The sequence below is a fragment of the Orycteropus afer genome, unplaced genomic scaffold, assembly GCF_000298275.1.
Source record: "Orycteropus afer afer isolate SDZICR_OR568_19922 unplaced genomic scaffold, OryAfe1.0 scaffold00254, whole genome shotgun sequence".
In the NCBI taxonomy this organism is placed as follows: Eukaryota; Metazoa; Chordata; class Mammalia; order Tubulidentata; family Orycteropodidae; genus Orycteropus; species Orycteropus afer.
This window is the reverse complement of record NW_006921841.1, coordinates 2,030,938-2,054,305: the sequence shown is the minus strand read 5'-3', so window position 1 is coordinate 2,054,305 and position 23,368 is coordinate 2,030,938. Positions and strand designations below refer to the sequence as shown.

At 36.2% G+C, this 23,368-nt stretch overlaps 1 protein-coding gene across 1 annotated transcript in view; it reads left to right on the top strand.

Annotated features, from left to right (window-relative positions):
- Positions 1 to 23,368, top strand: part of ITPR2 (inositol 1,4,5-trisphosphate receptor type 2) — a 724,583-nt gene that overhangs the window by 586,834 nt on the left and 114,381 nt on the right. Inside the window, exons 46-48 of the mRNA XM_007949781.2 lie at positions 10,314 to 10,421; positions 18,502 to 18,694; positions 21,657 to 21,782. Of these exons, the coding sequence (XP_007947972.1) occupies positions 10,314 to 10,421; positions 18,502 to 18,694; positions 21,657 to 21,782 (427 nt within the window). The remainder of the gene's footprint in view (positions 1 to 10,313; positions 10,422 to 18,501; positions 18,695 to 21,656; positions 21,783 to 23,368) is intronic.

Below are 23,368 nucleotides of genomic sequence, written 5' to 3'. Positions count from 1 at the left end.
CTGCATGGTGCCTCATGGCTCTCATCTGGTAAGGCATGCTATAGAATCCCAGCAATGGTGCTAATTAAATGTCAGAGGATTTGGGAACTGTAGTGAGGCCTTCACACTTAAACTGCTGAGACAAAGCAGGAAGGAGGCACACATCAAAATTCCTGAAGCTCATTAGGCTAAGGTAGGGCTCAAATTCAGACAGCTTCAGCATTCAGATCCTAAACGGATGCTGCAGGAGGACCCAAATGAGCTACAAAAGGAGTAAACAAACATGTGTATGTTGTTTTAACAGAAAACAATGTTTGGCCAAGTTTTCCTTGAAACTGTTCCCCTCTATCATTCTTTATTTTATTGACTGTATCATTGGTTCTAGAAGTACCTGCTATTTAACTTACTTTGGTAGTTCATCACTCCCAAATGCTTCACACTGACACAAACTAAGGGATAAGTCTTCCAAAGTAATAAACACACATATCGAAAAAATATGAATGCTTTAGATGCCTACAGATGGAGACAGGCAGCAAAAGTAGAACTTGCTAGTATTTCCTGAGGGCCTTGGCATTCTGCTTTCTCTGTATATTGAAGTCTGAGTCTACTAAGATACAAAGATCTTGAGATCATCTTCTGCTTCTTCCTAGAATTACTCTGCACTCCTTTTCTCAGTGAGTAGCACAATCCTCTACCTGGCTATCATGCCAGAAGCCTGGCATTCACTCTGACCCTTCCACCTCCCTCATCCAGACAGTCTGTTCTATCAGTTCATCAATTCTACATACTAAGTACCTGTCAGGAGTCACTGGATGATGCAAACAATGTTCTGCTGCTAACCAAAAGGCTGGGAGTTCAAATCTATGCAGAGGTTCCTTGGAAGAAAGGCCTACCAATCTACTTCCAAAAATTCAGCACAGTTCTATTCTGACATGCATGAGGTTGCCGGGAGTTGGAGGTGACTTGACAACAACTACTCTCACTGCCAGTTTCCTTCTACTGCCATCATCATTTCTCATCTGGACAACTGCAGCAGCCTCTTGACTCTTTGTCTCCTATCAAGTCCCTTTTCACTTCATTCTCCTGAGAGAAGTCAAAGTGATTATTCTGAAATGCAAATTGGATTGCCCCTGTCTTCTGATTAAACACTTAAATAGTTTCTGAGAGAACAGAACATGCACTCACCAACATGGCTTATGAGACCTTTTATGATCATGCACCTGGTTACCTTTAGTAAACCTGTAGTTTTTCTATTATTTTTGCAACTATTTGTCAAGTTCTTACTTTGTATCAAGTGCTGTATCTCATTTAATCATTACAATAGCTCTTTCAATGCAATATTAACAAAGTACTAGAATCCACCCAATGGCACCTTGGAACGGAGTCCTTGTGATCATCTTCCCAAAAAATCAGCTATTGAAAACCCTATGGAACACAGTTCTACTCTCACACACCTGAGGTCATCATGATTTCAGATTGACTCAGTGGCAGACAGTGGTGGTGGTAGATTATTAAACTCATTTTGCAGAAGAAGAAATGAAGCTAGAGAAGTTAAATAACTTACCCGGGATTGTGAGATTATCAAATAGCATAGAAGGAATTTGAACCCAGGTCTGTGCAGAGCCTGTGTTACCCCACTCTAGATGCCTCTGTCATCATTGCTCCCCTTACATTATATGTTCCAGAATCTGCCCGCATCCTATACTATTCATGTGGTTCTAAGCCACCACCGTCTCGCACTAGGATTACTGCAATAGTGTTCCAGCCATTCTCCCTGCTTCCATTTACCTTTATATTCCTTAGTCTCTGCTCTAACACAGCAGCCACAGTGAACCCTTAAAAATATAATGTAGATTATGTCACCTTTCTGCTCAAAACCTTCTAATACTTCCCGTCCTGAGCAAAAGTCTCTCAATATGGCCATGCCCCTCTACCCTCATCTGCCAGCTCTTTGACTCTTTTCTTCTTCCTTGCTCTGCTCAAGTTACACTGGCCATGCTTTGGAACCAAAAAACAGTCTTGTTTTATGTCTTTGAAATTTCTGTTTCTCCTGCCTTTTAGCTTTCTACTAAAATGGTCTGTGATCCTTTGATTTAAAATGGCACCCTCCATCCCTTGGTGCTCCTTACACTTGTGCTTAGCTTTAATTTCTCCTCAGCACTTACACATTTTGATTGACTATATACTTTATTTGTTTATATCTCCCGTATCACCAGAAAGTAAGCTCCTTGAGGGCAGGGACTTCTGTCTGTCCAGTTCATTATTATAACCTGAGTGCCTAGAGTTGACACACCAGGGGGCTTCTTAAATATTTTTAGTAGGAAATTCATGGCATTTTTATTTTATTTCATTGCATATTACATTTACCATATGCTTGTTTTAGATACAAGGACTTTTTTTTTTTGTTTCTATTTTATGTGTTTGGAGAAGTGGGTCTTGTGTTATACTAAGATGGTACTAAAAAGTGCAATATGGATCTGACAGTATTAATCTTATGATTGCATCATATAATTTATGTATAACTCATGACCTCATCATAAAATATCTGAAGAAGCTTATAATGAAGGCAATCACTTTGTTACCAGTAGCTATATATTTATATTCAGTACTTGTATCTTTAAATTTGTCTTCTTTACCAGGTAGCTACATACTTTTTTGAGAAAGGAGAACAAGTTTTCTAAACGAGCGTGCCAGCTTTTCTTCAGTGCTGCCTTTTCTTTGCATGGTCTCACTTTATCTTTTCATTTGAACCTGGATAATTTAACTTCTGAATGACTAGATAACATTTAAAAGGGTGTTGGATGTCACAGAATGAACGAGTAACACAATACATTTGTGCAAAATTCTGTCTCTTCTCAGTTTGATTCCGCTGATTTGAATTCTACTTAGACTTGAAATTCACCTTGTCACCTCATTTCTTCCTCCACTGGGTTTGCCTTTGAAATGCAGAAGTTCAATTGAACAGTAATTCTCTCTCTTTTGAGAACCACTGTATGAAACAAAAGCTGACTTTTTTTTTTTTAGCAGCTGTGCATTAGACAGGTTAAACATAGATATAGAGAGCAATGCCATGATATTTCTCAGTCCAATGTAACTCAAAAAGAGAAAGCTGAAGAAACCTGAGGTTGAAATATTTTCAAGAAATTGAGTTTAAAGTTCCTGAAAATCATCACATAGTGCTTCCTCTCAACTACTCATGTTGTAGCCCTGATTTTACATCTGGCTAATTTGTGCACTTCAGATTGGATGCGTGAGCACATTGGCAGTGTGAGAACTGTTGTGGAACTCATCATTATGACTCCAAGCCTTTAATTAACACACTTTAAAATGGCTTTGTCAAGACTATGAGCAGCTGAAAAGCAATTGACTCATTCTTAGATAGGTATGTGGAAAAGAAGAGTAGAAGAGTAATATTGCACCCTTCACTAAGCCTTGTTGGTTTGGGAATTTAAGGAGCCACAGGGGTATGGATCCTCCAGTAATTCTCTTTGCTATATATGGTTGGTATTATTTCACTGCTAGGTAGGTTAAACATATAAAGGTCAAGTGACTTGCACGTGTTCCCACAAAAAGTTAGTAGCAAAACCAGAAATAGTCCCTTAGTATAGATCATAAACCCACTCACTCCAGTGATTATTTTGAGAGAAATGGCTCTCTAAGTTTTCCCAGTCAACCACAAGGACTGTTTTTAGTAGGGTCAACCTGTGGCTGTCAGTCGATTCTGACTCATAGTGACCCTAAAGGACAGAGTAGATCTGCCCCATAGGATTGCCAAGGCTGTAATCTTTACAGAAGCAGACTGCCTCATGTTTATGCTGGGTGACTAGGGTCAAAGGCCTCAAAACGAAGGCTTTCTTCACCTCTTGATTATTGTCCTATACAATAAGGCCACAAGAAACAGTGAAAGAATCATTATGGTTTTAAAAAGATAAGCAATGCTACACTTATTTTCTTTACTGTTAAAGTAAGTTGCTAGTTAGTTTATTTCAGAACCAGGAATTAAAATAGCATTCATATTTATAATAGTATTGCAATTCAGTCACATTTTCTGAAAATCATTCTCTTGGAAAATTAAACACATGTACCACTAAAAATTGAGATAACAGAAAAATAAAGCACTCTGTGCCCTTCATCCATCCAACTATCTAGTCACCCATGCATCCATTCATTCAACAAGTATTTCTTAGGGAATGCTTCTGTGCCAGAAACTGTTTTAGACACATAGGAGACAGCAGTGAACAAAACGGAACCACATCCTCTTTGATCTTACATTCTAGGTAAGGGAGACATAACAATCAAACAAGTAATATTTCTTGCTCACATATCATCATCTGAATTATCATGGAGAAAGGTCTTTGTGTTCAGCCAGTGTTTACCCGACTACATTTGAGAAATCATTAGAGAGGGGATGTAGATGTTAAAGATGGGAAATATCTAGCAAATTTATTTCTGGATGCTTGAAGAAGCAACTAAAGTGGTATTATCCTCTTATCTCTGGAGCTGAAGAAAATGCATTACTTTCTTTATGGGAATAATGAGACGTAGAAATTTCAAAGACTTGTCTTTAGTTACATCAAAAAGAAATAGGGTCTGAAGAAATGCCTCCGTCTCATCAATTCTATAGAGCAAGAGCAAATACATGAAGCATATGTCATTCTGGGTTTTCCCACCTGTCAGTTGCTACTTACTTGTCTGGATTTTGGCTCACCCCACTAAGCATCTATAAATGACTTAAAATAGAACTAACATCTTTTCTTGCTTTCTCACCCTGAAATATCTTCCCTGTTTTGAATTAAACATTGCACCAATGAAAAATTTAGAATATTTTAGTGAAATACTGATTTTAGATAAAATGACCTACATATTATTTGTTTTAATACAGTTTTAGTCATTCAGAAAATTTCAAAGTATATTCTTACATTGATATTAGAGGAAACTAAGTATTTTGTTTAATTAAATTTTGCATGGAAAAATGTAAAATGGCAGGTATTTTTCCTCCAAAGTCTTTGTGTAATCCCAAAATTAGTAGTTTCTGAAGTATTGGAATAGGAGAAAGTTGAACCAGTTTTAGTTGAAAACATGGAACTAAAGAGTAAATTCAATTACTCATAGGGAAAAGTTTATTTTAGAAGATAATTTTGTTAGTCTACTCCTTTCATGATTATTAACTGTCTACTTGTATACTATTTTTTTTAAAGTGGATTTCAATTATTTTGCAAAGAGCAAAGTGAACTCAGAAATTAGAATTTATGAGAATGATAACTAACCCATTTTAAAAATTAAATAGAATACTTTTTATATGTTTGATCCTAATTTCAATTTTTTAAAAATTTATTTAGTAAATTATTTACTGTTATTAAGAGAATCTTCCTTTGTCTTATGGGGCTGCTATGGATTAGAATCAAGTTGGTGGCACACAACATTAAAAGTATCTTAATGTTTACATTTTTTTCCTATAAATTTTTAAAGAAAATCTTTATAAACAGTTAATCTTGCAATAGATAGACCCTTGTAAAATGTTCTTTGGAACAGAACTTTAAATTGCCTAAAACGAAAGAAAACTAATAGAACTGGTTGAGACTTGGAGACTCCCCAAGACTATTGCCCTGAGATACTCTTCAAACCTTGAACTGAAACTAATCCCTGAGGTCACCTTGTAGCTAAATAACAAATTGACTCAAAAAATTGTCTCCTTTTGAAAATCACCTACATGAGACCAAATGATCAGCAATTACTTTAAAACAAAGATGAGAATGTAATCTAGCAGGGAAGCTAGAGTAAGGGAAATGAAACAACCAAAATAGAATAATGAGAGTGTTCAAACATCGTGAAGAATATAACCAATGTCACTGAACAACTTGTGTAGAAGTTGTTAAATGGGAATGTAAACTGCTGTGTACCCCTTCACCAAAAACACAACAAAAAAGAACATGATTGACCCCTCCTCCCAAAAGTTGCTTCTTTATCTTTAATATTAGATTAAAAAAAAGTTTTCCTGCTTTCAAAAATCCATATTAAATATCACTATTTATTGGGAAAAGACCCCTGGGTACTCAGTGGTTAAATGCTTGGTTGCTAATTGAAAAGCCATCAGTTGGAACTACCAATTGCTCTGTGGGAGAAAGATTTGGCAGTTTGCTTCTATAGAGATTACAGACTTGGAAATCTTATGGGGTAGTTCTGCTCTGTTCTTCAGGGTCACTATGACTTGAAATTGACTTGACAGTACACAACAACAACAACAATTTACTAGGACCAGTAACAAGTTGCTGTTAATTCTGACTCACGGCACCTTCCTGTGTGTCACTCTGTAAGCGTTGTCAGAGACTGATTTTTCAGAAGTAGATTGCTAGAACTTTCTTCTGAGGCACCTCTGGTGGATTCAAGACTCACCCTTTCAGTCAGCAACCTACTACATTAAGCATTTGCATCACTCTGTATTTGTGAGGACAGTCGTGCTCCTTCAGAAAAGGGTCCTTGCTTACTGCCTCATGTGTCTTGCAGACTCTTTCATCTGAGATTTGCACTGGGTATTATGCAGGTTACCTGCTACCTGTTCTGCTGACTCTGAAGTGGAGAGAATTCACTTCAGCCCTAAGTGAGGGGTTTTGCTCTACTAGCAATGGCTGCTCCTGATTCCTCCTAAAATATCTAAATGCAAACACCCCAGCCTTGGTGAATATATTCTTGAGACCACACAGTTCAATCTCATGTGAGAAAGCCTCTTTTCCTGAAAAACGACTTTGACCTTACTCCTAACAGAGTAGTAATTCTGGCATCAGTATACAAGAGGAAAAATTATTTTTCTTCTTTGGACTATTATCTTTATAAAGGACTGCCTTAGTACTGAGAATAGATCTAGACAGATAGTACTATTGTCAAATGAATTCTACTTCTCAAATTCCTTTTCTAACAGAAGAGAAAAAAAATGGATATGAGGATCTCAGTTTATCTTATCACAGTTAAGAGAAAAATTTCTGTATGGCTTATATTCTCTATTCAAACATGCACATTTAATATGCCTCCAAATGCTCTTTCTAGTCCTATCTCTCACTACCCTAAATTTATTCCATATTCCAGTTAACTTGGGCAGTAAAGCATGGCTAAGGCACACTGTCAGCTTTCCACTCTCCTGACTTTGTTCAAGCAGATCCCTCCCTCTACACAGAACGGCTTCCTCATCTCATACTCTTCTGCCCCCTTTCTTCCTAGGGACATTTTATCCATCCTTTAAAATCTTTATCAGATGCATTTCTTACAAGATTCCTTTCCTGATTCCACCGACCAAATGTGATTCCTTGTAATTCCGTCCTCATTTTACCTTGTATTAATCAAGTTTCTAAAACTGTCTTATTTCCTCCAACTAGATTATTTGTTAGAAGAAAAGAGTCTTATCTCTATAATCCCACAGCAGCTAGAAGTATGCTTTGCATATAACAAGATCACAAAATAAGAGAGGGGGTAATAAAAGATGGTTAGAAAACACAGGGCTTCTGTATTTCAAGCGTGTGAAAACAGGTGAGACCTCAGCTTATACCCTCTTCTGCTGATTTCTTTCAAACAGGAATAGTATTTGGTTTTAAAGTATTAGGAATTACTAACCTAAACATCTGAAAGGCAATTATTCTGATGTTAGGTGTAGTCTTACTTTGTGATCTTTGGAAAGCCAATTGCTATGATACAGTTTTACCAATTATTAAAAAGTGAAACTTACATGAAAAAAAAATCCATGTTTGAGAAGTGCCAAAGAGTAATTATTGTTAATATTGGTAGAGTGCAGTTTCTTGATTTTTTTTTTTTTTTTTTTTACTCCATCCTTACATGATGGAGTGAATGTGTGATGTTTCTCAAAGACCTTGCTCTATTATATATGTTTATGCATGAGGTTTGTACTTAAGAGTGTGTATTTTATGTATGTTTACATATGTATATTTTTATTCTTGTTTAGTGTTGCATATGTATTCAACTAAATTGCAAATGTGTCATGATTAATAATGAGGTACATGATTTCCTTTTTTCTTTCCAACATATAATGAAGGAATTCTTAGCCCTTCTTGGTAGAATTTCTCTGTGGCAGATATGTACTTATTTGTTTATCAGGCTAACTATCCACCAGTTTTTTTAATCCCTTCTCCATTAATATATATCCATATACCTGCCCATGACTTTTTGCATTTTGTTTTAAAACATTATTATTATGGTAGATGGCACATTATCTCAGACCTCATTATTTCTCATTTAAATAAGAGGTTTTTATTAGTAAAGTTCTTTTGGCATCACATACCAAGTAAGTAGCCAGATATTAACCCCACATCCCCAAGTGTATCAAGCAATTGTGATTATTTGGGCTAATAAAGACTGTTGGGCTTTACAAATATTTCTGGGATCCAGAAATTGGTTTATGGTATTATTTTTAGCAATCAACATTGTTGCCCATGTTAAAAAAAAAAAAAAAAACCTCACTGCCGTTGAGTAGGATCCAACTCATAATGACCCCTCCTTGTGTTTCTGAGGCAGTATCACTATGGAAGCAGATTGCCCTATCTTCCTTCCAAGGAGTGGCTGGTGGATTTGAACCACCAGCCTTCTGGTTAGCAGTCAGATGCCCATGTTAGATCCTCATTATTACTAATATTGGTTGTTGGTTGGTTTTCTGGACCATGTTGTGTAGTGACATCAGTTAATTTTAAGAACTATTGTGAGAGTTGCTGCTAATAGTAAAATTGGAGTTTATAAGATGCTGCCTTTGAATATAAAGGAGCCTAAGGCATCTGACTGCTAACCAAAAGGTTGGTAGTTCAAAGCCACCAGCCACTCTGCTAAAGGAAGACTAGCCAATCTACTTCTATAAAGATTTACCGCCTTGGAAACTCAATGAGTGTTGCTATGAGTTGGAACTGACTCAATGACAGTGGGTTTGGTTTGGTTTGGGTCCTTGAATATATTCATTAGCTGCCCCCCAGCCATTTTAAAAATTAAGATTTAAATTAGATTTCTTACTTTGATAACTATCCATAGATGTGTCATACTTGTCCAGAAACTTACTAAGTGTTTTCACTTTGGGTTTCAAAGTGCGTAATAGTAATTGGTGCTATTATTTCTGTGGATTTTGTTGTTTTTCTTTCTTTATATCATGTAAGGATATACTTTTGAGTATACTATGCAAAATGTGACTGAAGTAAAGAACCTACGCTAAGAACCAAAATGTCTTTGTTGACAGTATTGTCATTCTGTAGAATATTTTTAGTAGGAATGTTTATATAGGGAACTAAATGTTTAAAAAAACTATTAGACATGTTCATGACTCTGAGACCAGAAGAACTAGATGGATGGTACCCAGCTACCACTGCCAACCACTCTGTAAGGGATCACATTAGGAGATCCTGGATAGAATGGGAAAAAAATGTGGAACAAAACTCAAAATAATAAAAAAGGGCAGGCTTACTGGTTTGATAGAGCCTGATGTAAGCCCCAAGACTATGACCCTTAGTCAACCTTCAAACCTAGAACTAAACTTGCTCCTAGGGTTCAACTTTCAGCCAAGAAATAGACAGACCTATGAAGTGAACAGTAGTAACACTAGGTAGGTACACACTCTTTGGAATAATCAACCATAGTAGATTAGAAGGGCAGCATTTGCCTGGGGGTAAAGCTCAGAAGCCAGGAGTAGATAGGAAGGAAGGAAGGAAGGACAAAGGGAAATGGTAACCACAGGGAGGAAGTGGAAAGAGTGCTGTTACAATGTGAGATTACAATCAGTGTCACAAAGCAAAATGTATATGAACTTTTGAATGGAAAACCAATTTGCTTTGTAAACTTTCACCCAAATCACATTTTTTTTAAAAAGACAACTATTGGAAATAGTTTGAACTACTATTATTGGCAAGGCATTGTTGTTGTTGTTATATACTGCCGTTGAGTCGTATCCAACTCGTAGCGACCCTTCCTTAGGTTTCTGAGGTCATATCACTATGGAAACAGATTGCCCAATCTTCCTGTCAAGGAGCGGCTGGTGGGTTTTAACTGCCAGCCTTCTGGTTAGCAGTCAAATGCCTTAGGCACTATGCCATCAGAGCTCCCAGGCAAGGCATAGTCTTATACTGAGAACTTGTATGTCTCCGAATACAAACATAAGATCCATGTACGAATAACAGTTGATCTCTGTGATTTTATTTTTTATGCTTTTTCAATGAGACATACTTTCTTGAAATGCAGTTAATTGATATTAACCCCAGATCTGTGAAACTATGTATACAAGTGGAAAAAGTAATTTCAAAATATAACCCCAGTAAATAGGAAAAGAGACCTCTAAAGCCTTAATCTTTTTCCTTTAGCTAGCCCGCCATAATAAGCTATTACAGCAGATGCTCAAACCAGGATCCGACCCAGATGAAGGAGATGAAGCCTTAAAGTATTATGCCAACCACACCGCACAGATTGAGGTAATAATCATTTTTTTCTTGAAAGGGACCCACTGTAAAAATATGTGCTTACTTTCTACTTCAGACCATTTTCATCATTTTAAAAAAAAAAAAAAAGTAACAGATTAGTGATCTGTACTGTAATAGTATGTACTAAAAAATGAGATGAGAGTGATCTATGAGTATTGGTGTATGTGTTTTTCAGTCTTTTTTTTTTTTTTTTTTGCACTACAGCTATATGTAAATATTCTTTTTTCCCCCCTTTTTATCACAGAGGCATTCCAGAGCAGTGATGTTTTGGAGATAGGATTATCATAATAGAAGTATCATTTAAGAAAAACTTTATTTAAAAAAAAAAATTATACTTGATTCACTGCTGTCAAGTCAGATCCGACTCATAGCAACACTTCCTTGGGTTTCCAAGGCAGTATCGCTACAGAAGTAGATTGCCCAATCTTCCTTCTGAGGAGTAGCTGGTGGGTTTGAACTGCCAGCCTTCTGGTTAGCAGTCAAATGCCTTCTTGGAGAATTTCAAGATCAGTTTCACAGAAAAGGTTGCCATTAAGAAGATATTAAAGATTGAGTAGAAGCTTCCTTCTGCTAAAGATTGGTCAGGAGATTTGGAGTGAATGAAATAAAATGAAGGGTGTGAAAGAACATAGAGAGTTTATGAGAGAAATGTCCTTTTCAAAAATTCATCTGGTTGCTGTTTGGAAAAAAGGGTTGGAAAAGGGAGTAACTCCAGTGAATGCAGATTAATCAGATAGGAGGATATTATCATAGCAAAGGTCACAGAATGTGGTATTAAAGATGGCTAGATTGGCAAAAGGTTGCAGTGAGGCTAGAGACTATGCTACTATTTCAAATACCAGCAGAGTCACCCATGGTGGACAGGTTTCAGCGGAGCTTCTAGACTAAGACAGACTGAGAAGAAGGATAGGGCCATCCACTTCTGACAAAAACTGGACACTAACAACCTTATGAATAGCAGTGAAACACTGTCTGATATATTACTGCAAACTTTATGCATAGCCCTGAAACATTCACTGTCTGATGTAGTGCTGGAAGATCAGCCCCTCAGGTTGGAAGGCATTCAAATTATGACTAGGGAAGAGCTGCCTCCCCCAGATAGAGTCAACCTTAATAATGAGGATGGACTAAAGGTTTTGGGACCTTCATTTGCTTATGGGGCATGACACAAAATGGGAATAAAACACTTGCAAACACTCATTAATAATCAGAACATGGAATGTACAAAGTATGAATCTAGGAAAACTGGAAGCTGTCAAAAATGAAATAGAACAGATAAAGATCAATATCCTAGGAAATAGCAAGGTGAAATGAACTGGTACTGGCCATTTTAGATCAGAAAATCATATGATCTACTATGCCAGGAATGTCAAATTGAAGAGGAATAGCATTGCATTCATTATCACAAAGAACATTGAAGATCTATCCTGAAAAACAATGCTGTCAGTGACAGAAAAATATCCATTCTCTTGCAAGGGAGACCAGTTAATACTACTATTATTCTAATTTACACACCAACTACTAAAGCCAAAGATGAAGAAATTAAAGATTTTTACCAGCTTCTGTTCTGCAGTCTGAAATTGACCAAACATGCGATCAAGATGTATTGATTGTTACTGGTGATTGGAATGAGAAAGTTGAAAACAAAGAAGTTGAAAACAACTGGTAGTTGGAAAATATGGCCTTGGTGATACAAATGACACTGGAGATCACATGATAGGATTTTGTAAGACCAATGACAATTCATTGCAAATACCTTTTTTCAACAACATAAATGGCTGCCATTCACATGGACCCTGCAAGATAGAATATACAGGAATTAGGTTGACTACATCTGTGGAAAGGAGCTCTGGTTGTGTAGTGCCTAAGGCACTTGACTGCTAACCAGAGAGTTGGCAGTTTAAACCTACCATCCCTCCTCAGAAGGAAAGTTGGGCAATCTACTTCCATAGTGAATTGCCTCAGAAATCCAAGGAGGGGTCACTATGAGTCAAGTCTGACCCGACAGCACATAACAACACAACAACAACACATCTGTGGAAATAAGTGATGGAGAAGCTCAATATCTTCAGCCAAAACAAGGCCAGGAGCTGACTGTGGAACAGATCATCTATTGCTCATATGCAAGTTCAAGTTGAAGCTAAAGGAAATTAAAATAAGTCCATGAGCGCCAAAATACAACCATGAATATATCTCACCTGAATTTAGAGACTGTCTGCAGAATAGATTTGATGCATTGAATACCAGTGACTGAAAACCAGACAAGTTGTGGGATACCATCAAAAACATTATACATGAAGAAAACAAATGGTCATTAAAAAGACAGGAAAGGAAGAAAAGTCCAAAATGGATGTCAGAAGAGACTCTGAAACTTGCTCTCAAAGAGTCGCTGAAGCAAATGGAAGAAATGACAAGATAAAAGAGCTAAACAGAAAATTGCAAAGGGCAGTTTGAGAAGACAGTAAATTATTATAATGAGTATGCAAACACCTGGAGTTAGAAAACCAAAAGAGAGGAACATGTTTGGCATATCTCAAACTGAAAAAGCTGAAGAAAAATTTGAAGCCTCAAGTTGCAATACTGAAAGATTCTATAGGCAAAATATTGAATGATGCAGGAAACATCAAAAGAAGATGAAAGAAATATACAGTCACTGTACCAAAAAGAACTGGTCTATGTTCATCTATTTCAGGAGGTGGCATATGATCAAGAGCTAATGGTATTGAAGGAAAAAGTTGAGGCTGCACTGAAGGAATTGGTGAAAAACAAGGCTCCAGGAATTGACAGAATACCCACTGAGATGTTTCAACAAACAGATGCCACACTGGACACACTTACGGTGGTGTAGTAAATTACATAGTGTGGCTTTTCTTGCCATAAGTCTTTGTAAACTCCATGATGGAATTTGCTATGAGCAACTGAGTAGATCCTGATAGTTAAAGTTATGCACCTGGGGTATTTCTGTTGAGGGTGGTGTGAAGCAATCTTCTGGGAAGTTCTCTCTCTCTCAGGTGTATAGAATTCTGTTGTTGGGATTGGTTAGTTTGGCCACTCAGCCAGGCTCAAAAAGGAGTCCTCCTAGAGGCAGAAGGAGTGTCTCTGATTGCTTCCTGAGAAAGACGTGCTGCTGAGAGACACACATTTGCTGAGAGACATGAGAGATACACATTGCTGAGAGAGACATTGAGAGACATGCACTGCTGGGAGAGAGATGAGAAAGACTGTTGGCTAAGACACAGTGGGCTGAGAGAGACTGAGCGCATTCCTGAACTTGAATTGTAGCCTATTGCTCCCTAATAAACCCCACAATCTGTGAGTTCTTTGTGGCCACTGCAGCGAATTATTGAACCCAGCAGAGAGGTGGTGGTGAAGTGCTGCAGGAGGAATGGTTGGTATCAGGGTTGGTGAAAAGGCTGGAAGGAGGCAGGATCTCTGGCCTCTCAGGAATAGGCCTTGGGCTACTGGTGGCAGTTCTGTCTTCCTCTTGTGGGGTTAGAGTAGGTCAGAAGATACAGCTTCTTTGTCCCTTTGGCACTTACCTATGCCAAGAAATTTGGAAGACAGCTACCAGGCCAATGACTGGAAGGTATCCATATTTGTATTCATTCCAAAGAAAGGTGATCCAACAAAATGAAGAAATTATTGAACAATATTATTAATATCACAAAAAAGTAAAATTTTGCTGAAGATAATTCAAAAACAGTTGCAGCAGTATATTGACAGGGAACTTCCAGAAATGTAAGCTGGATTCAGAAGATGATGTGGAACAAGAGATATCTTTGCTGATGTCAAATAGATCTTGGCTGAAACAAAGAATACCAGAAAGATGTTTACTTATGTTTTATTGACTATGCAAAAGCATTTGATTGTGTGGGTCATAACAAATTATGGATAACATTGAGAAGAATGGGAATTCTAGAATATTTGGTTGTGCTCATCAGGAACCTGTGCACAGACCAGGAGGCTGTTGTTCAAACAGAACTAAGGGATACTGCATGTTTTAAAATCAAGAATGGTGTTCATCAGGGTTGTATCCTTTCACCACACTTATTCAATCTGTATGCTAAGCAAATAATCTGAGAAGCTGGACTATATGAAGAAGAACGTGGCATCAGGCTTGGAGGAAGACTCATTAACAACCTGTGATATGCAAAGGATACAACCTTGCTTGCCGAAATTGAAGATAACTTGAAGCACTTACCGATGAATATTAAAGACAACAGTGTGCAGTATGGATTTACAATTCAGCATAAAGAAAATGAAAATCCTTACAATGGGGCCAATAAGCAGAATCATGATAAACAGAGAAAAGATTGAAGTTGTCAGATTTCATGTTACTTAGATCCACAATCAACATCCATGGAAGCAGCAGTCAAGAAATAAGATGTTGTATTGCACTGGGCAAATCTGCTGCAAAAGACCTCTTTAAAGTGTTAAGAAGCAAAGAAGTCACTTTGAAGACTAAGGTGTGCCTAACCCAAGCCATGGTATTGTCAATCGCTTCATATGCATGTGAAAGCTGGACGATGAATAAGGAAGACTGAAGAAGAGCTGATGTTTTCGAATTGTGGTGTTTGTGAAGAATAATGAAAATACCATGGACTGCCAGAAGAAAGAATAGATTTGTCCCAGAGGAAGTGCATCCAGAATGCTCCTTGGAAGCAATAATGACCAGACTTCATCTCATCTACTTCAGTCATGTTGTCAGAAGGGTGCATTCCCTGGAGAAAGATATCATGTTTGGTAAAGTAGAGCGTCAGTGAAGAAGGGGAAGACCCTCAATGAGATGGACTGATACAGTAGCTGCAATGGTGGCCTCAAGTGTAGCAAGATTGTAAGGGTGGTGCACAACTGGTCAGTGTTTCATTCTGTTGTACATAGGGTCGCTACAAGTTAGAACTGACTTTATGGCACCTAACAACAACAGATTGTTAAGTATGTATATGTACTGAGGGGGCTTAATGTTGAATTACAGATTCAAGGTCAGGGAAATGATGTAGGCAAGGATGCCACTAGACTTTGGTTTGAATAAATGGACAGATGTCAGTGTCATGCATGAGAATCCTAGCAGAGACTGGATTTGGTGATAAAAAGAAAAAAGGAAGATCATTTGTTCATTCTTAGATCAGTTGAATTTCAGGTAACATTGAGGCATCCATGCAGTTGGATACAGAAGTCCAGAGTTGAAATGAGGGGTTTGTGCCAATGATATAAATTCCTCAGATTGAACAACTCTCAACTCAAAAACTAGTTCATGTAACCTTCTCAGAGAAGGCTCCCCTCCTTCCTCCAGGCAGTCATTAATTTCATTCCACATGCTTCCACAGCAGTTTGAACATTCTGTTAGCTTGTTGTTACATTGTTAGCTTCAAATGTGTCATTTTTCCCCTTCTTGAGAAAGGCCTGGTCTTGATCTTTGTATTTCCAAAATTCAAATCTGTGTCTGGAACACATCTACAACAGTGAATACTGTTGAAAATAATATTTTGTCTATAGATTATAGATGGACCTCTAACCTGTTGCTGCCAAGTTGATTTTGACTCATAGGGACCCTATAGGACAGAGTAGAACTGCCCTATTAGGGTTTCCAAGGCTGTAATCTTTATGGGAGCAGCCACATCTTTCTCCCACAAAGAAGCTAATGGGTTCAAACCAATGACCTTTCAGTTAGCAGTCAAGTGCTTAACCGCTATGCTACCAGGGCTCCTTTATAGACTCACAGACCCTACACAATAGGAAGGACTTTGTATATTCCCTGGAGCTCTGGTAGCATAGTGCCTAAGGCATCTGACTACTAACCAGAAGGCTGGTGGTTCAAACCCACCAGCCACTCCTCAGAAGGAAGGTTGGGCAATCTACTTCCGTGGTGATACCGCCTCAGAATCCCAAGGAGGGGTCACTATGAGTCGGATCCAACTCGACGGCAGTGCGTTTGGTTTGGTTTTGATTTAATCTCCCATCCAAGAAGGAATTGTTCTATAATCTTTTTCATTCTTCCTATGATAGGAATGTCATTATTTCATGGAATACTGTTCCAATTTTGAAAATAATAATTAGACAGTTTTTATACTAACCCTCTTGTAACATTTACTATTATGAACATTTGCTGTCATCTCAACATTACAGCTTGGCTCTGACATATGAAGAGCCATCATGATTACTAAACTCCAACCTCTCATAGATTGTGGTTCATGTTTGGTTTTTTGTTTGTTTTGTTTTAACCTTTGAAAATTTCAGAGCTTCTCACCCAAGGACTGAATAAGCATTTGTTAAATAAATGTATTAAAAAATTATCCATCTTTGTGAGGTTTTTTTTTTTTTTTTAATTACAGTTAACACATTCCTGTTTCAGTAATCCCTCTAGTCTGTCAGTGGCTTTTGTAAAATGTGGTAATCAGAATCAAACATAGTATTTCATACCGGAACCAAATAACTTGGCCTATAATAATCATAGTGCTGTTTCTTTATTCTACCTTGAGGTTTTTTTTTTTGAACATTTGACGCTGTTGAATCTTAGTGACTAGTAAATCATGTAAACCCTTTTTTCCCCCACATGAATGCCTATCATACAAAATATGTCCAATTCTTATTTTGTATAATTGTTTTAACCTGTATTCAGGAATTTTTATTTATCTCCACTAAATTTGATCGTCTGCATTTTATCACAGTATTTAGCATGTGGTTTGTATATATAACTTTTATTAGTTAGGATGTCTTCAGTTGCAAGTAACAGAACACCAGACTGAAAATAGCTTAAGAAATAAAATTATCTAATCATCTCTTATAATGAGAAGACTAGAGATAGGTAGTTTAATAATTGATCAAATGACCCAATGATGTCACCAAACATGCAGACCTTCTCTGTTTTTCTGATAGGTAATTCTTAACATGATCATGTTAACCTCATGGTTGAGAAATAGCTCCCAAATTTCCAGGCCTCACATTCCTACACTGTCTTTTGTTCTAAAAGAAAGAAGGGATAGACAAAGAATTTTTTTTTTTTTAATGTTTGGATTTTATTATTATTTTGTTTTTCCTCATATGGTTCTCTGCCTTTACCAGGAAGCAAAATCTTTCCTGCAAACCTTCCAGAAGATTTCTCCTTATGTTTCATTTTTCAGAAGTAGATCACATGCCCACAACTGGACTGGCCAATGGCAAAGGGAAATAGAATAACTCTGCTGGCTTAGACCAATCTGATTCATTCCCTAGAGCTGGACACAGTATATAAATGCATCTTCATGAAATAGATATGGTTTGTTGAGATGTAGTCTACACATACCCTTGTTTCAAAGTGAAACCACCTAAAAGTGTTCAGCTATATTTTTGTCTAAATTATCATGAATACCAAATAACTGAGATAATAATGAGTTTTACAAATGGTTATATGCTAGAGTTGATGTTGTACCTACAAAAATATGTGTTACTAAGAATAGGAAAACATTTTGATTATATCAAGAAACTTTCCCTACAGAACTCAGAGCACATTATGCAAAATATATTATTTGTTGTTCAGTACCTCTTTTTTTTTTGGAAGAGCAGGCTAAGAACAAGATAGATTTTAACATATTCTAAGTGGTACATTTAAGGTTCCCCAGCCAATGTCATGATAATTAAGAACTTCGTAGTCTCTGATGTACTACATGAAAATTAAAATTGGAGGTAAAAGTGTAATGCTAATTCAGAAAAAATAAAAAGAGAGAATCTAGTATTTGTTATTTATAATAAAGTATAATATTAATTTGGAGTCTCTGGATGGTACAGTTAAAGCTCTCAGCTGTTAATTGAAAGGTTGGAGATGTGAGTTCACCCAAAGGCACCTTGGAAGAAAGACCTGGGAATCCACTTCTGAAAAATGAGCTGTTGGAAACCTTATGGAGCACATTTCTACTCTGACACATGTGGGGTCCCCATGATTTGGACTTGGCTTGATGACAACTGGTTATAGTATTACTTAAAAAGTAATCACTTCATTAATAACATATCATTAATGAACACCTGCTGAAAACAAGGAATAGTATTACGCTGAGGTATCCAAAAGGCTGATACAAATGTGAATTAATGTTTTCAGATTGTTCGTCATGATAGGACCATGGAGCAAATAGTTTTTCCTGTCCCAAATATATGTGAATACCTCACTCGAGAGTCCAAATGCCGTGTGTTCAATACAACGGAAAGGGATGAACAAGGAAGTAAGGTGAATGACTTTTTCCAGCAAACAGAAGATCTCTACAATGAAATGAAGTGGCAGAAGAAAATCAGGAGTAAGTAGCTGTAGCTGACAATAAACCAAAATGGTTAGTTTTATGCATAATGCTAGTTAAATTGCTACTTTGGGACACATGACAGCAATTGACAACAATTCATTTAAATTATTTTTTAATTTCTTGCTAGACCAATGGTTCAGAAATCACTGAGTAGGCTCAAGAATGTCAGCTCAGTCTACAACTTGATCTGAGACACCTGTGGCTTAATGAAAACAGAAACCACCAACTAATTAGATCATCTTTTAGTGATGATTCTACAGTTCTGTAAATATTATGAAATGCAAGGTTGCAGCTGTATGTTTCAAGTGTTGAAGGAGAAGATGAACAGCTGCAGGTTTGAAGTCCGTCAATAGTCCCTCAGTGGTATTAACCGTCAGTGAATAGGTTGTAGAGATGTCTGACCCAGCACACTTTTCCTTCATTGCTCTACAATTGAGAAGATTGTTTAACATGTTTCTGAGCCATTCTTTCTTTAAACATCTCTTTATTTCCTTAAATCAAACAAATTAAAATTTTGAGGACACTTGTGTTCAAATAGAGCAATATTATAATTTTATACTTAAAAATTAACAATAGAACAGCCATTACTTACATCTCAGGTATATGCTTAGGTCTATTTGGAAAAACTGAATTTAAAATTTTCATTTCAGTTTATTTTCTCAGATAAGAAACAGCATGAATTTTTAACAACAATAACAGAAGTGATATGGTCACTTCTGTATTTTGGAAAGTTTTCCATACAAGCAACTGTATGTTCTCAATTCCTCTATTCAACACTGTTTCATCTTTCAAGTTTTCTAGGAACTTTAATGGTTAAGATTTATTAATTTGAGCATGAAAGCATAAGAAACAGTATCTTTGGATATACGAGTATAGCATGTAATCTTAGGTATTCTTATCAGGATGTTTGTAAAAAATAAAGAAAGAAAGAACTCTCCCTTAGCATTTTACCATAAAGAATCTCAGGGAACTCATTGAAAATTCTGGGTGTTCAAAAGACAGATGATGACTCATTAATTTTGACTTGGGACCTCTAAAAAACATACATTTTCTCCTCAACAAATAAGTAAATTGAATAATGAATTCATGATTGTGTGTCTTTTTTTCATAAATATATTGCTATTTATCAAAAATAATCTTAAAAATAATTTCTAGTATACATTTTGTTTTTAAAATTTGGAAGCAACTTATTATGAGGTTATAGGTAGAATCTAAGTCATTTAGTAACTCATAAACAAGGATTTCTTATTACAAATGTGTGCATCAACATCTAATTTTGTCTTAACCTGCTGCTTTTGTAAATGAGGACTCCTATCTCAGGAATGAGGAACTCTGGTAGCATAGTGCCTAAGGCACTTGACTGCTAACCAGAAGGCTAGCGGTTCAAACCCACCAGCCACTCCTCGGAAGGAAGGTGGGGCAATCTACTTCCGTAGTGATACTGCCTCGGCAACCCAAGGAGGGCTCGCTATGAGTCAGGTCCTACTCGATGGCACATAACAACAACAACAACATCATCTCAGGAATGATAGAAATGCAGATGTTAATACTTTGTGATTCATTAGTCAGTTAAATGCTGTGGCAATCATGACACAACTAATTTAGCATTATAGGAAAAATAAAAAATCAAAGTTAATTTCAATGTCATTGGTGCTCTAAGGACAAGAAATATCTTGAAACAGTTATCTTCAGTGTCATGTTTTAAAATTTCAGCCTTTTTTTTTTTAGATAGACTTGAATAGCCTGTTATAGTCTATAGTAATTCTCTAAAAAAGTACGTTGCCTTAAGAAATTCAGGGCATATTTATATTTGTATTATTAAAGAATAATGTTCCCTCAGTACTTCTAATCATACCCTGGGAGGTGAGGAGACCATTGTGAGAATATCCCATCCCAAGAGAAGGAAACAAGATACACCGAGGCAAAGTGCAGTGTGTAGTTAAAGCAGAAGAACGCAGGTTGGATTTCACATGATACACATCTGAGAAGTTTATAATTTCTACTTGAATATTGATATTCCTTTCCCCCTCAATTAAATCCATTGTTTTAATCCTGGAATTAAGATATTAAGAGTTAGAAAACAAGCAGGACCTGAATGAGTCGTGGGTATCCAGGGGAAGCTAGGTTTGTCTCATTCAATCTGATATTCTTCACATATTTGTTCAGTTGTTTAGGAGAGAGAGAAAAAAGAGTTTTCTGTCCATGTAAACAATATTCAGGAAAGATGCACTTATTAATTTACTCCTGATGAAAAACAGAGAATCCCTTTTCTGAAAACGTTCAGCAAAGCCTCTCCCACTTACTGGTGGTTCTTACTCTTTCATTTTCTTCTGTTTCAAACCTAGAAAGTCCTTAGGAAGCATTAAGGTTTAAAACTGAGATATTATAAATCATTGGTTCCCAAGGAACTGTACTATGCCAGGTTATTCAGTTTCAGAAATTTCAGTTTTTGAAATTTTCCTTTGTCATAGATGTTTCCATTGGAGATGATATATCTGTGCTAGTTTGGGTTTTTTTAGTTTTTTGTTTCACTTTTAAGGCATGAGATTGTGCCCAATTTACCAATTTTACCAAATTATACAGAAATGTACACCATCCAGTTAAAAGGGCCTCAGGCAGTGGCTATCTTCCCTAATCTTCTCTAGGGATAGATTAGAGAGAATTATTATGGAATCCCTTTTTTTGATAACTTTTAGCATGTGAAACATTACTCACTCTTCTAAGATGGTTTAGGTGTAAACTGGCTAAAAGATTTAAAAGAAAAAAATCAAATTGAAAACTCTAGTGATGCTGATTATTTTAATAACAATGTCTAAAATAAATCATAATCATAAATCAAATTATTGTATGCTTTTATAATAATAAAAATATATTTGTTAAGTATTATTTCTGTAGGGCTCATGTGTTCGAACAAAAATTTATTTTTCTATTCTGTTCTATTATACGTCTTGCCTACTAGATAACCCTGCACTGTTCTGGTTCTCAAGACACATCTCCCTCTGGGGAAGCATTTCCTTCAACCTGGCAGTATTCATCAATTTAGCCGTTGCTCTCTTCTACCCATTTGGAGATGATGGAGATGAAGGCAAGTACTTGTCTTTCTTTAAATGATAAACATTTTAAAATTCAATACATTTTCTAACTATCTAGGAGCCTGGTGGTGCAGTGGTTAAGCACGCAGCTGCCAGCTAAAAGGTCAGCCAGCAGTTTGACCCACCATCCACTACGTACTGGAGAGAGATGTAGCAATCTGCTTCTGTAAGAATTTATAGAATTGGGAATCCTATAAGGCAGTTCTGCTCTGTCCTATGAGTCTGAGAGTAGTGGGTCTGATTTTTGGTTTGAGCTTGAAAATAAGCATAATTTAATTCTTGTTACATAGATTTTTCTATATTCATTTTAAGTAGAATATGATGTCTGATTAATGAAGACAGCATAAAAATATGATCAATAGATATGTTATTATTTCAAAATAATAAAAAAAAACTTGTGTACAGAGGAGCTGTATTATATATTGGCAAATAAAGGGATGAACAATATCTTGTTATTGCTACCTAATTATTATCATCAAATCATTTTATTATATGGTATCATCTCAATTATGTAATATATATGGAAAAGTGAGGGTGTTAGGAGTCACAATTGACTTGTGTGCAGCGAGTTTGGTTTTGTTTCTTATATGCCAAATTATTATTTTGATTATCGTAAATACTGGAATTTATAATTTATTCTCTATGCTTTCTATCTTCAAAGTTTCTATAGTGAGCATACATGTAACCCGAAGACCTTTTGATTCTGTACTATTATACCAGAGATAATAAATATAAAATTAAGCTTTTATAATCTCAAGCTTTAAAATATACAGCATAAGACAACTAAAATAATAAAGAAATAAAGGATATTGACTATCAAATTAATTTTGATTAATTTTAATAAATTTGATTATTTTATAAGTTAATAATATATGAGCTTTTATGAAAACAAAGAACTAGAAAAATTATCCCATTTTAAGTGAAATTACAAAAATAGAAATATGGTAAAAGGTGATGATACTGTGGAAATTGATTTTTTTTAATTTTTTAATTTGGCAAACTGAATAGAAAGCTATATTACAATCTTGGGAGATAATCAAGTCAATAACTTTGGATGGCTTGGTGAAAAAACAAGAAATAACAGGAAAGCCTTGGCAAAAAAAGATGAGAGAAATTAGCAAATAATAACCATGAAGTGCTTTTGCAATTCATCTGTTTATAGGGTTGTTGTGAGAATTTAATGATATGCTGTAGGTAAGCGTCTAGAATAGTGTCTACTAAGTACTGAGAGAACTTAGTAACTATTGTTTTTGTTGTTGTTGTAGGATAAATATTTATATATAAAGAGAATCCTAGAGCAAGGAATGATGTGATGAGAATAAAATGTATTAAAGCCTATTTCAGATGAACTAGAGATGAACAGGAAGGGAAGTGGGAATCCAGTAAGTAATTTTCTATTCCACAGATCCTTTACAGTGACACACACACACACACACACACACACACAAATCCTAAACTTTTAGCTATAGTCTGAGTCATCATGAATAAAGTGTTTTTTTTGGTTTTTTTTTTGAAGACATGTTGTGTTGGATTGGGTTCTCTAGAGAAACACAAAAACCAGCAAAGTATATGTATATAT